The sequence below is a fragment of the Gobius niger genome, assembly GCF_951799975.1.
Source record: "Gobius niger genome assembly, chromosome: 17".
NCBI lineage: Eukaryota > Metazoa > Chordata > Actinopteri > Gobiiformes > Gobiidae > Gobius > Gobius niger.
The window spans coordinates 12,749,286-12,762,702 of NC_136868.1; the positions used below are offsets into that span (position 1 = coordinate 12,749,286).

The 13,417-nt window shown below is 40.6% G+C and overlaps 2 protein-coding genes across 2 annotated transcripts; one reads left to right on the forward strand and one right to left on the reverse strand.

Annotated features, from left to right (window-relative positions):
* Positions 1-4,045: 4,045 nt before the first annotated feature.
* aasdh (aminoadipate-semialdehyde dehydrogenase) lies at positions 4,046-10,548 on the reverse strand. The gene is made up of 14 exons (XM_079575270.1): positions 10,237-10,548; positions 9,820-9,940; positions 9,457-9,725; positions 9,190-9,382; positions 8,852-9,093; positions 8,557-8,657; positions 8,128-8,300; positions 7,770-8,031; positions 7,591-7,700; positions 6,114-6,750; positions 5,727-5,890; positions 4,866-4,991; positions 4,659-4,790; positions 4,046-4,465 (listed from the first exon to the last, which is right to left on the reverse strand). The coding sequence occupies exons 1-14, from the start codon at positions 10,467-10,469 to the stop codon at positions 4,088-4,090; spliced, it is 3,141 nt and encodes a 1,046-aa protein (XP_079431396.1). The 5' UTR covers positions 10,470-10,548; the 3' UTR covers positions 4,046-4,087.
* A 197-nt stretch (positions 10,549-10,745) lies between these two features.
* Positions 10,746-13,057, forward strand: LOC306977370 (uncharacterized protein; the record flags this gene model as incomplete). Its single annotated transcript, XM_079575671.1, has 8 exons — positions 10,746-11,004; positions 11,097-11,160; positions 11,238-11,293; positions 11,378-11,405; positions 11,485-11,510; positions 11,623-11,680; positions 11,798-12,911; positions 12,982-13,057. Exons 1-8 carry the CDS (start codon positions 10,795-10,797, stop codon positions 13,055-13,057), a joined length of 1,632 nt encoding a protein of 543 aa, XP_079431797.1. The 5' UTR covers positions 10,746-10,794.
* Positions 13,058-13,417: the final 360 nt, after the last annotated feature.

Here is a 13,417-nt window from a genome sequence, read left to right on the forward strand (position 1 = left end):
AAAGTAAAAAAGTGGACTGTTTTGTGCTGTTAGTTGGTGTCTGTTAGAAAAGTTCAGTTTGATGGCAGAAACAAAAAATATGTTCAAACTTTGACAAATTTGCATTAAACAATTACTCTTAAATGAAGAAACAGCCAAAAACACTCAAGACACACTTAAACATGAATCATGATCTCAAGTGCAGACGCTGGCATAGGAGAAATAGTCGCTTTACTTTACAAACTGCAATGGCCCCTCATTTTACCGCAGCACTTCCCGTCCTGTATTCCTATGGGTCCTAAAGGTTTATGCCCACACTGGACGGTACTATTATCCCGCTAAAGTGCGCTTCACGTTAAAATACAATTGCACACTTGTATGTATTGCAGGCATGCGCACACACTTCTCCACATCCTAAATAAAAACAACTAAAGCTGCCACATCCAGAGGGGCATTTCTCAGCAGCCAATCGCTAGCGTGGCTGGCCAATGCAATAGCCAACTTTTGTATTTAGTAGCCAACTGCGTCGCCGTGGATGTAAATAGCTCACTTGACACAAAAAGGGCACTTCTGTTTTGGGAGTGAAGACATTATAGTGTTTCTGAATGGTGTTTTTTCAAGGGCTACAGTTACAGTCTGAATCGAGAAGTGTTACAGGCTCTTCTTCAGCTGCCCGAGTCGGTATTATTTATGTAAAGCAATGGATTTGTCTGTGTTTAAACACTACTGAATCTTCTCTGAGCCTTTTTCTCTTTTTTTACTTAATGGGAAATAACTGTGTCCGTGATGACTGTGACAGCAACAATACGCCGATCAGACAAACCATTAGGATCACTGGTGAATGACGCGAGTAACACACAGATGATCTTGACTTTTGTTAGTGGAGGGTCATATACAGGGGCTGGAAGTAACCCGAAACATGCACAGTTGTTCATTTGCCAGACAGGGGTTTGGACACAAAAGTTCGCACACTCTAGCGTTTATCAACCTTGTCAAAGCAAGTGCCACTCAGGAAATATCTGGCAGTATCGAATTAGGACTTGAGCAGCCAAAACAGCTACTTAAACCCTGGATAAAATAGTTCAATACAAGGACTAACGAGCCAAAGAACAGAAACATAAATTAAACCATCTCTGAATCAAACTACGACGGGAACTACAGAGGAGAGACTGAGCGACTTCAACTACTCCAGGGTTCATACAGGTAGCAACAAGTCAGATATGCAAACATTTCATCAAACAGGAATTCCATGCAAATTAGACACGGCCGACTTCAGAGCAATAAATAACAAAGTTGAAGTTTTAAAAAAGTTGAGCAAGGTCATCATTTTCCAAGAATTATAAACGTAATGCCCGTTTGAATCCATTTTTATACTTAAAGGCCCTATACCTGATTTTTTTTTATTACAAATAATGAAATAGGAGGCCACAAAATGTAAATGTTAGCTGTGGTTCAAACTCATTGATAACTTTTCTATAACAATAATTCACAGGGACGAGTTTACCGGTACATTTCGGTACAACTTGCAGGGTCACTTTTTAGGGTCACTTTCACAGAAATGCCACAAAACTAGCCTGCAAGTGCATAAAATTGTTCCAAATCTAAATTATATATAGAGGCACAGTGTTAAAGGCACATACAAAAGGAGGACAAAGCATATTTCGTTCCATTTCTAGAACACAAATCAGGTATAGCACCGCTAAGGCCTTCATTTTGGCAAAATTTTGGCTCTGCACCATTGTGTTTTTTCCCCACAGAACGAGACTATTGTCATGTCTAAACTTGGTCTATATCAGGTAAAAAAATCTGACTAAAGTAGTTGTACCGGAGTAGAGTAGTTCTACACGAGGACACGGACATGACTTGACCCCACCTGAACCGTGAACGTTTTCTCCAGTTTGGCTTTACCCGAATCTAAAAGCGTCTTGAACAAAGCGTCAAAAAAGTGACAAAAATGAGCCGAGAACGAGGATGAAAATGCAACAAAAGAGCGACAAAAACGATTGACATAAAAGTAACAAAAACGCAGCTAAAAAGCAAGGAAAAAGTGACCCAAAGAAAAATAAAATGCCACAAGAGACCAAGAAAAAGCAATGAAAAGAAAGGTCTAAAAAGGTTGCGACAACATGGCAACAACGCAAGGAAAAAGATCCGTTTTGTTGGTCTTAGCTGTTGAATTCGATTTGGGTGAAGCTGAACTGGAGAAAAAGCACTCGGTTAATGATTAAGAGGTTAAGCTGTCTGAGTATCACCTGAAGCTGCATGGGTACGTACTGTATCATCGGTTGAGAAACAATGCTCTACAATATGCAATTACAACTACTGTGGGCATGTTTTGGGTTAATGGGGGAAACTGGGGACGACTTCAGACAGGGCAGGGGTTGAACTTGCCAACTCGAAACACCAGCCCGAGTATTAGCCCTGGGAACTTCCTGTTGTGAGGCACGAGCACCAACCACTCAGCCGTTATGCTGTCATCCAAAATAAACTGAATCCTATTGTTTTGCCTGATCGGACTAATATTATGAAACTGAAACAGCACTGAAGACCACAAGTGTTACTGGGCATTGACTGCACTTCTCACAGCTGTAAATGGACGACTTTCTGCTTGCTGTAACATAATCTTGTAACTACCCTCCATTTCACTCTTGTGTTTTTGTCGGCCATCACTTTCTGTAAATGTGATTGAACCACATGATGCACATTTCTGGATTAAAAAAAAGAAAAAAAAGAAAGACTCCTCCTCCCGGTCCACTCAAAGGCCTGTATGTATGTAAGTATGTACTGTAACTAAGTCAAAGGCACTACTTAAGGGGGCGCTGCGGCTCGGTCACTCGTCATTTTGTTTCTAACTTTGGTCGTGCACAAACGTGTCGTGTACGCAGTGTTAATGTAACAAAATGTTTGGTATAATTTGCACTTTTTTGTCCCTTTTAGAGATATTAACGAGAAAATTCTTAAAAAGAAATGAAAATGTTATGAAAAATGTAAATTAAACACTGATGTCTGAAACAAACGTGTGCCGGCTCATTATTTCCTAAAATATTTGAAATGTGAAATCTTATGAACATGTAGGTATGTCATGAAATTACATTACACATTAAAGGAGCTATACCTGCATTTACAACATCAAAATTCCTCACAGGGCTGAGTTTAAACCAGGTTTCACAACTTTCAGGGAGGAAAACTTCACTGTAAAATATGCCTACTAGCCTGACATATTATGACTGTTTAAAAGGCTTGTTTTTTGGATAAATGTCTGCTTTTACCATATACTAAAGGACAAAACAAATTTTATTCCAAAAACAGAAAATTTTAAAAAGTCAAGGATAGCTCCTTTAAGTTTTATGTTTGTCAATTTCCTCATGTTTTGCTTCTCTTCTACTCTGCCCTTGTAACATAAAATATAACATAATAAAAAAAAATGATCACACACAAAATCCATAAAGGGTTTTGAGACTTGAGCTATTTACAACCCCTAATAAATGGATCCAAAAGGTGAAAGCTAAAATGATTGGTGTGAGGATAGATCATAGTGTTTTATTGGTTCGAAAAATTGTGTTCAGGTGCTAGTGCTGAGCCGTGCGAGCAATGTGCCCAACCAGTGCCCAACCCAAGCAGTTCATCTGTTTTATTCTCCAGTGAATGTCCATTAGCCAGAACAATGGGGTCATGTGTTAGCTGTGAGTCTTGCCCGGATACTTCCTCGTTTGTCCCTCTTCTTTTTTGTTTCCTGTAGCTCTTCTTGCGTCGCCTCCACTGTGCTGCAGGTGTAGGGGCTCTTGGTGCCTCTTCAGCGTCTCCGAATAAATTTGTAGTCGTCCTAAATAACAGTTAGTGTACCAAGTATAATGCTGCTCATGCAATTTTATATATATATTTTTAACTTGGACACAACATTTACAATAGGCTAAGAGCGTTTGTATGTTTGAGTTGAGTTATTATTATTATTATGTGCGACAACAGATACAAATCCCACCTGTGTTCATTAACATGCACTGGCCCGACCACATAACACATTTATATAGATCCAACAGTAATAATAACATAATACCGAAGTGCTGTGTAAAGGTTTTAATTGATCAACATAAAATTATTATAAAATACACTATTTCTGCTGCAGTTTTAAACAATACACAAAATCATTACGACACCCGATCACAAGTGAGTCCCTGTAAATGACCGGAGAAGAAAATAACTCTCCAGGAAGGGTGTGCGACGCTAGCTTTAACCCAGTTTTACAATCCAATATCCAAACTGTCCCGTCTGTGGATGCCAGTCCCACCACAGTGCGCCCTGTCCCGAGAGCAAACACACAGGGGCTGGAGTAGACTCTGCCTGAGGTCTCAAAGCTCCAGAGCAAAGACCCGTCCGAAACATTTAAGCAGTAAATATGCGCATCGTGAGAGCCGCACAGGAGCTGCTGCTGGTCCGGGGTCAGGCACGGGGAGGAGAAGACGGGCGCCTGCGTCAAAAACTGCCAGATCTGGAGGGGGAACAGAATAAAATAAACAATTAAATAGAAATACATCCATTTATTCATTAAGATATCAAAAATTCACAAACAAAAGGTATTTTAAGGAAAGATCAGTAGGTTTTTGGGGATGTAAACAGGCTACGAATGAACAGAGAAACTAGTTGTGTCCAATACTTTTCCACTTTTAAAGCCTAGTTCTTACCAGTTCTCCCGTGACGCTAAAACAACAAATGTTCCCATCAGCTGATCCAATCACGATGCGCGTCTCTGAGCCGGCCGGAGACGAGAAGAAGGGGGCGTCTCTGGAGTAGGACCACAGCACCTCTCCACCATCCTGGGATTAAAAAGAAAATGAAAAAGATGAATAGGGTTACAGGTGAGAGAAAAGAGTGGCGTTCGCTTTGCGTACCACGTTCAGGCACAAGAGACGACCTCCCAGCGTAGCCACGTACAAATGCCCAGCTGAAGGATGAATGAACGGAGAGGAAAAAACAGCTCCTCCTCCACAGTGGCGCTTCCACACGCACTGCTGAGCCTTGACAGAAAAAAAAAACACAATATAATTTATGCTCAAAAATCCAATGTAATTTGATCAAGGCCAGCAGAGCCATTAGTGGTGCTTCGGCTTTCCCAGGTGTTACTCAGGACCTTCTGCAGTTTTAGACTCAGACTTCCATTTTAATTAGAGATCGTTCAACTTGTGCTGTAGCAATGTGTGGCTTAGACATACTTTAGTCCAATCAGGGTCTATTTTGCACCAGTTCAGCCCTGATTTGATCTGGAATTAGGCCTGGTGGTGTTTGGAAGGTAAAATATTTCATAGTGTCTTTGTGTGAAGAGTTTGAAAACCACTGATCTAGACGATGTATTTGTTGTTGACTGTTTACTTTTTAAATTTCTCTCTCTGTTTGTGTCGCTCTCCTCATTTTGCAGTCATTCGGACCATCTCTTCATGTACCACACCAGCTTTATTACCGTATTACAGTGCAGTAAGTACAGTATTGTTGGCAAAACTGCTTTAACCTCCACACTGTAAAACCAGCCTCTGAGGGACAAAACTCAACCTTCCCAAAGGGGCTAAAGAGGTCATGCTGTTGCAGTGTTTTTAAAACAACAAGTTAAGTGCAGTGAATGTACAACCTTTCCTACAACTGCATAACTCAAGACAAAAACCTCTACTCACTTTGATATTCAACAATTTGTACTAGAACCACAATAATAGAGTTATAAGTGCTATTTGTTTTTATACGCATGTAGAATATAAGCTCACCTTTGGGTCCAGGGCATAGACATGTCCATCATGGGATCCCACCAAAATCAAACCAGTTTCAGCATCAATAGCGGGACAACACTTCACTGCGTCTCCGGTTTTAAAGACCCACTCAGTCTCTCCAGACGACACATCCAGGAAATACACACAGCCGTCGTAACAACCTAACAAAGAATTAAAGTAACAAAATGAAGACTGTGTGGAACTGCCACTTGCGTTATAAAATGCTTCACTACTGCACAAAAATGGATTATTTGACCAGTTTGGAAAGGACGGTACTGGGCCAAAGACAAAAGTATGTAAATCTATCTAAATCCACCAAAAATTCTCTCTGCTTTCTGCATTACCGAATAACTCTTGAACAGTACATGAAAAGTTTATACTGACCAACAATCACAAAGGTCCCACATGCAGACACAGCGGCCGAGGCTTCGATCCTGTCCCCAAGAACCCGCTCCCAAACCAGACGTCCCGAGTCCAAGTCCAAGGCCTGGATCCGGTGCGAGTGGGACCCAATGAAAACTGTGCATTTTTTCCCCATTTGTTTGACTAAAATAACAGGGGAGGCGTCCACACATCTCCCAGTGTCCGACGACCAAAGCATTTTCAAAGATACAGTTGTTTCATTCAAATCTACATCTCCCACTGTCTGTAAATATCCCGATTTATTTCTATTTCTTTCAATCATTTGACTTCCTCTTTTCATGACTTTAAATGTCTCTTTTTCAGCTATTTTGCGTTTCCTTTTTGCTTGCACCTCTGACAGCTTCAAATGTCTTTTCGTAGCTTCTGGCTTGTCTTGTCCATCGTTATGAAGCGGTGATATTCGCTTATTTTCAGATAGGTGTCGCTGAATGTCCGAAAAAGTGCCATCGAGTATGAGTTCCAGTAGATGTGGAGAAGTCAGCCCTGTAGCGTTGAGGACGTCTTCATGGAAAACTAATGCTTTCAGAGAGTCGCCTCCACTGAGCAGGAACTTGGAGTCCTCGTTTATGGGCACGTCTTTAGACAGGCCAAGAGAAGCCTGTTGAACACAAAGAAACATGGTCAAAGAAATACTGGACTTTAAGCCACCAAGGGGAGGCTCTTTGAACAAGTAATAGTGCAATACATCAATGTTTTGATGAGGGCCGGGTCCTCCACATTATTAAAAGAATTCACAACATTTTCAGTAGTTTAACTAGAGTTTACATCTCTTCTATACAATCACATGTCACACATTTATCTCTGGGACCAAAGTTTTTTTTTTTTACAGAGGATTACTTGAACTGAAAGGGAGTACACCAGATTTTTTTTTCTCATCTTGGAACAAATTTCGTTTTGTCCTTAAGTATACTGTAAACTCAGGCATTTATGGGGAAAACACTGTGCATCTAATTATAAAGTATTTGTAAACATTTTATGAATTTGCAGGTTAGTTTTCTAGCATTTCTGTGACAGTGACCCTGCAAGTTGTGAAATGTGCCTATAAACTTGTCCCTATGAGGAATTAAGATAAGACAAATGCTACAACTATTTAAATTTAGTAGGTTAAGCTTTCATTGTTGGTTTAAAAAAACAAAACAAAAAAAAACAGGTATAGGGCCTTTAAAGGCACACTGAATAACATTTTGAATTATACTGTTGCCAGCAAACATGCTCCTCATGACTAACTTGACAAAGAAATTGCTATACAAGTCTGTGTTCATTAATCTTTTTGAATATGTGTGATTTACAGATTAGATTTATATAAACTATGATGTACTTTTTGTTATTTAACTGTAGCAATATCTTGACTTAAGCAAATTGCACAGTTTTATTTTCGACTTTTAAGGCCCTTTGTAACGCACAATATGTCGGAAATGTTTTGTTTTGTAAATTGTACCCTCCACAAGGACTCTAGATTTTCCGTTGTGAAATCTCTCTGTGAACCGCCTTGGAATCCATTTCTATGCATCTGGTAGATCTTCATAAGTGCCTTCATGTCCACTTTTCCTGAGAAAAAACACAGATAAATAGGACTCAAAGGCAGTTAACTTCATATTTCACAATTAGTTACCTTACCATGAGCAGTCAGTGGTAATTCAGGGACAATCACCACTGTGTCCGGTCGGCTGTAGCTGGCTAGCTCTTCGGACAGTTGTTTCACGACGGCTTTACACACTTCTCCCGCTCTGCTGTCCTCCTGCTCCTCTCTCATCTCACACACGACGACAGGTATCGCTGTGCCATCTTCAGCATTCGACGTCACGATAAAAGCAATCAGCCGCTGGTTTTCATGGAGACCCACAGCACACGACTCCACCAGCGGCAAAGATAATATGAGCTGAAACAATGATGAATGTGTAAAAATGCATCGCAAACTTCAAGTCTTTTCTAGCTTGTGACCCATTGACTGCATTGTGCCCCAAAGGCCCCTCACCTGCTGCACTGTGTCCAGATTGACGCGCTGTCCGTGCCGTTTAATCATCCGATCTCTGCGTCCCAGGAAGTACATGCGTCTGTCTCTGACCCTCACCCAGTCTCCTGTGGCTCTCATCGTCCCAGGAACAATAGTGTCCTCCACGTCCAACAGACACACCCTGTGCTCTCCTCCTGCACTGAGCAATTTAAATGTAATATTAAGAATTTCCACATTTAATGACATTTCTATAAAGGCTGAACAAACTCAACAGGAAAAATGTGGTGTGTTTAGCAAAACATTCACAAATCAAGTTTGTACATAATCTCTGATTTGGATGTGGTATTTTAATGTCAAGATTTTATAGTAGCATTACAGTAATAATAATAATAAAAAAAAAAAAAAAAACTAGACCAACCATTTAAATTAATAGCACATTTTCTTTCCCACCTATGAACACTTGTCCTTCTCCATCTTTGATAACAGCACCGTCTTCATTTCGGACTTCCACCACAGTGCCTGCGAGTGTATCCCCAATAGGTACAGAAGTACTGCAAACAAACATTGTATTAACACAAAATGGGAAAAAATCTCTCATCATGTCTCCTTTCTGATGAAATATGTAATCTAATTAAATAAATCCATAGCCCTGGCCGAGTCTCTGCCAGGTTGATAGCGGACCTCTTTTGAATAGTATACAGATTCGATGCTTTAATTAATATGCTTTTTAACTCTGGTAACATACCATTGACGTGACTGCAGCTCCTCCTGAGTGATCCTGTAGCAGAGGGCCCAGCACGACACTTCAGTGATGCCGTAGATGTTAAAAATCTCAGTTTTGTTGTCCCTGTTTTTCCAGTTTGCAAGCTGCTCAGGAGTTGGACAGGGTTCTCCACCCAAAACCAAAACCTTCAGTGAGGAGTCAGCCGACAGCACACCCTCTTTCACAATATTCGGGCCAAAGCGACAAAACAAAGTGGGTGTGGCCTGTAAATAAAGACATCAAATTAGTCAATTAGCCATTCAATCAGTGAAAACGGATGTGTTCATAAAATTGGAGGAAAACAATGATTATGTTTATACCTGAAGGACAGTTATCCTGTGGGATGTGAAAAGCAGCTGAGCCAATCTCTTGGGCATTTTTTTAAGAACAGCAGGAACAATTAACAATTTGGCTCCAGAAGTCAATGCCATAAAAATCTCCACAACAGACGGGTCAAAGGTTAAAGGTGATGCGAGGAAAACCACATCCCCCTTTTTAATCTGAAACAATGAACTACAAAGAAATTACACAAAACATGAATACCACAGGCTTACACTTAACATTGGAAAATGAGTGTCTAAACTCACCTTAAATACCAAATATTTGGGCAAATACAGCAATGTGGTACTTTGACAATCTTTGGCAGGCCAGTTGTCCCAGAAGTGTGCAGCACATAGCCGAAGGAGTTCTTTAGCTCAGCAGCGCCACCAACTGGATGAGGAGCTGCTTGTTCAGTTAGTTTATCCTGCTCATCATCACCTTGTAAGGATTTCACTTGCACCAGTGTGAGTTTAAACTTGGGCAACACCAGACGAACTTCCAGCTGTAAATATTCACCAAGGCTATGTTTGAATTTCTAAAACAAATGGAAAAAAATAACATCATCAATGCAAGACCCCACTCGAGACCCCACTAATGTCCATTCCCTGTGTACAGTCAGGGTGTTATACCTCCAAGAGCTCAGTCTGAACTGCGCAGTGCATGAGACCACAGCGCTTGATGACTCTGGCAGAGAGCAGACCAGGATCAGCCGGGTCCAATGGGGCATAAGCAGCGGGAGTCTGCATGATTCTGTGAAACAATAAGAACGTCAGTCAAAATATCAAAGGAGGTCAGGGGAAATAGTTAATCGACACAGTATTTTTATGTTAACCCATTTTAAATAAAGCCTAAGCAGCCAACCCAGTGCTCAATCTGGCCTTTTTGTTGGGGATTGGATGCGCAAATGGAATATTTTTTTTATTAGTGTCACAAAATAGGCATAATACACTTTGTGTGCTATATTGTTGCTTTTTGGTTGAAACATATTGAGCCTTGACAGCATATTAGAGAAACACAAGTTGCTCATCCTAATCTGTGGTACTAACCCGAGAATCCAGACAGGTAAAATGAGATTTTCTCGACAGTACAGTCCAATTACTTCGTTAGTAGGGAGGCAGATCTGTCGGAGGATGCCACAAAGTTCAGCTGACAGAGCGCGCAGGTCTCTGTAGCTGAGGGACTTTGCGCTCCCCGATCCATCGTCAAAAGTCACTGCAGGCTCCTCACTGTGGATTGAGGCAGCTTTGGCAAACATGCCGTACAGCGTCTCAGACTCCATACTAACTACAGACTCCGTATTCACAGCATCTTAATCTTTATCATCCGATTTCAAGAAGCAGATGATGTTTTGATGATGTTTTGATTGTGCTGAGCGTCGCGTTTGTCGAGTAAATATGACGTTAATGCCACGTTCAGAGGTTTGTTAAAATAAACGGGTAAATGGCTCGTGGCATTTTGTTTAAGCAATTACAATGTAAAAATATCCAATTAACAAATACATATTTAACAAATATTTATTGTACATTTATTTTATCATGGTAATGGTTATTTTTGCCTTCTTTGATTTTTTTTCATGATCGATTAACTAGTTTTTACCAGTCGATATGAACGCATCGTCCAATCAACGGTCACCGTGTTGGTACCCGACCGCTTTTCAAATCCGAAGCGCGTTTCTCTTACTTTTGATCAAAATATTTTTAAAAAAATCATATATATATCGCCTGCCTTTAATACCTATGGACGAAATGTGTCATATGCAATGGCAGTCAAATGCCAGACGCTTCCAAAGATCGCTGGAGAGAATCGCTGAAAAGGTTGGTGTCCAAAAGTATCAAGCAAAGTGCCTAATATTAGCATTAGCTAGCTCGAACTCATCTTGTTTTTTGTTCCTTTACTTATGTTTTAGTACTCCAAGGCACAATTCGAACACGATGCAATAGAAGTGGACATGAACGATACACACCTAGAAAGTACGCATGAATTACAATTGTCAACTACATTCATGCTATTGCTCTCGATAAATAATCTTTCCCCCCCGTTTGAATAGCATTGGGGCGTTACATGACGCTGTCAAAGAAGAATCTGGATAAATTGGAGGCTATGGTTTGTTTATTACAGACATTTGTATATCACATCTGAAAAATACTAACATGATATGAATTAATACGTGGCGTTAATTTGTTTCAGAGCTTTGCAGACTTAAGGGAGGAGTCATGTAAGTATTGACCTAATATTAGATTACTTGCCATGTTCTATTGTTAAAATAAATAAATACATTTTCTATTTTTTCACAGTGCAAGACCTCACAAGAGATCCACTGGTACAATAATTTCTTTCAGCAAATATTTTCTTATGCTGTTGTTTTTTGTACTTTACTATATTTATATTGCATGAATATGATCAGGAATTGTATTTTGTCTGCTTCCAAATAGTTGGATATCACATGCAAAGAAAGAAGTGGCAATTTGGAAACCACCAGTTTATCAGAAGGTGACAATTTTATTTTTCCACACCATCATTGAATTCAGTGTGTAAATCAATCATAAACTTTAACTCCTTATGTGTTGCAAATTAAAAAAAAATATATATTTTGATTATTTTCCCCAGTGACACAAGATGATGCCACAAGACATACAGACCCACTGGATGACAGTCAAAGACACTACAGTCTCTTATCTGATCAACCAGAAGATCAGGATGAAGAACTGGAAGTGTCTCTCCACAGTAATGGCAGCTCTTTGGGGCAGTGCTATGCAGACATGGTCAGCAAAATAGACAACGCCAGGCGCCAACAACATGTCGCTGAAGCAGCCGACTCTGTGCGGAGGAAGTACCATACGTGGCGCAAATCAACTCACCGGCGTACCAACTCTTCCCATGATGTTCAGAGACACAACAAAGAGACTGGCAAGAAAGAGCACTGTCATAGTCTCAAAACCCCTGTGAAAAGTGTTGCGTCTACAGTGACTAAAACTGTGTCACCGTCACCTGGTATGAGTGTAATGGTTAATGGCCAGAAATCACAATATTACTGCTCACCTGTGAGAAAAAATCCGGTCCCTATAGTTGTGATGGATATGCCTGCTATCAAAAAAGAAAAATCCCTCAACAAGACCTTTACAGTGTCTGAGCCATCTTTATTCTACTCAACTTTTAACTCCAGTCCCCCAAGATCTGGCTATTCCCCAAACAAACCACTTCAGGATCTCACCTTTAAGATGAAGAGTATGTCTCCACGCCGTATGCAAACTGCCAGTTGCTCTGTGCACAGCAGTACCCTGCTCAAAGACATCTATTCCTCTCCTGCCAGAACAAGTCCCTATAAAGCAAAGGTGACAAGTATGGACCGCTTCAGTGAACGGTCAGACATTTATGGCTCACCTATGAGGAAAAGTCTTCTCAACCTACACGTAAGCAGAGAAAGCCCATTGCGATCATCTTATGCTCCTGTGGCAAGCCCCAAATCGCCGTACATGAAGCAAAGTTTCTCCAAAGAGCTGAAGAGAACCAATTTGGCCTCTAACTTTGCTCTATCTCCATCCAAATTCGCAGTATCCAGGAGAACACTTGAGTATCCTGATCAGCGTCTCTCCCCACAGCAGTGGTCACCTCAGTTGGCCAAACCAAGAAGACAGCGCCGTCTTTCCTTTGATTCCTCCACTCAGCGGCTGAGTCGTTCCTCTAACTCCTGTAAGGACGTTGACGAAGACTTCGCAAAGCTGTATCACAGATTTGTCTGTCTGAACAAATCCTCCGTTCTGAGTAGCAATCCTTGCCGTCTTTGTGTCAAGAATTCAGAGGCCAGCAGGTGGCACTCTTCCTCCAATCTGGCTGCGCTCGCATTGTCCCCACATCGTCCACTTCTGAGGAAGCGCCATGGGGATTTGCATTGTTACCCCTCTTCTAAGCGTTTCAGAGATGGCTATGAGAAAATGTATAACAACTTGCTATGGAACATGGGGGAATAGCATTTCCTACTGTTTTAGTTTTGTTCTGATGTTTATGATACCTACACAGATTAGAAAACTTAAGCTGATTAATAAACGTGTATACTTATTGGTTCAATGGTAATCGAGTCAGATATCAGTTTGATTGTGTTATAACTGACGTATGTATATGTTATACTGTGTAAATATTTAGTGTTTATTTTGAAGTATCCAGCAATTGGAAACTAATGACTTTCTATGAAGACTTTTCAAGCCACATTCTAAATTTTATTATGCAACA

What these genes read in the sequence shown, in the direction of transcription:
- aasdh (XM_079575270.1), bottom strand. Translation starts at nt 10,469, where the DNA reads ATGGAGTCTGAGACGCTGTACGGCATGTTTGCCAAAGCTGCCTCAATC. An exon ending in AGAAGGACAAGTGTTCATAG is followed by an intron (nt 8,301 to 8,556) that starts GTGGGAAAGAAA and finishes TGCTCAGTGCAG; the next exon opens with GAGGAGAGCACAGGGTGTGT. An exon ending in ATCTAGAGTCCTTGTGGAGG is followed by an intron (nt 6,751 to 7,590) that starts GTACAATTTACA and finishes TGTGTTCAACAG; the next exon opens with GCTTCTCTTGGCCTGTCTAA.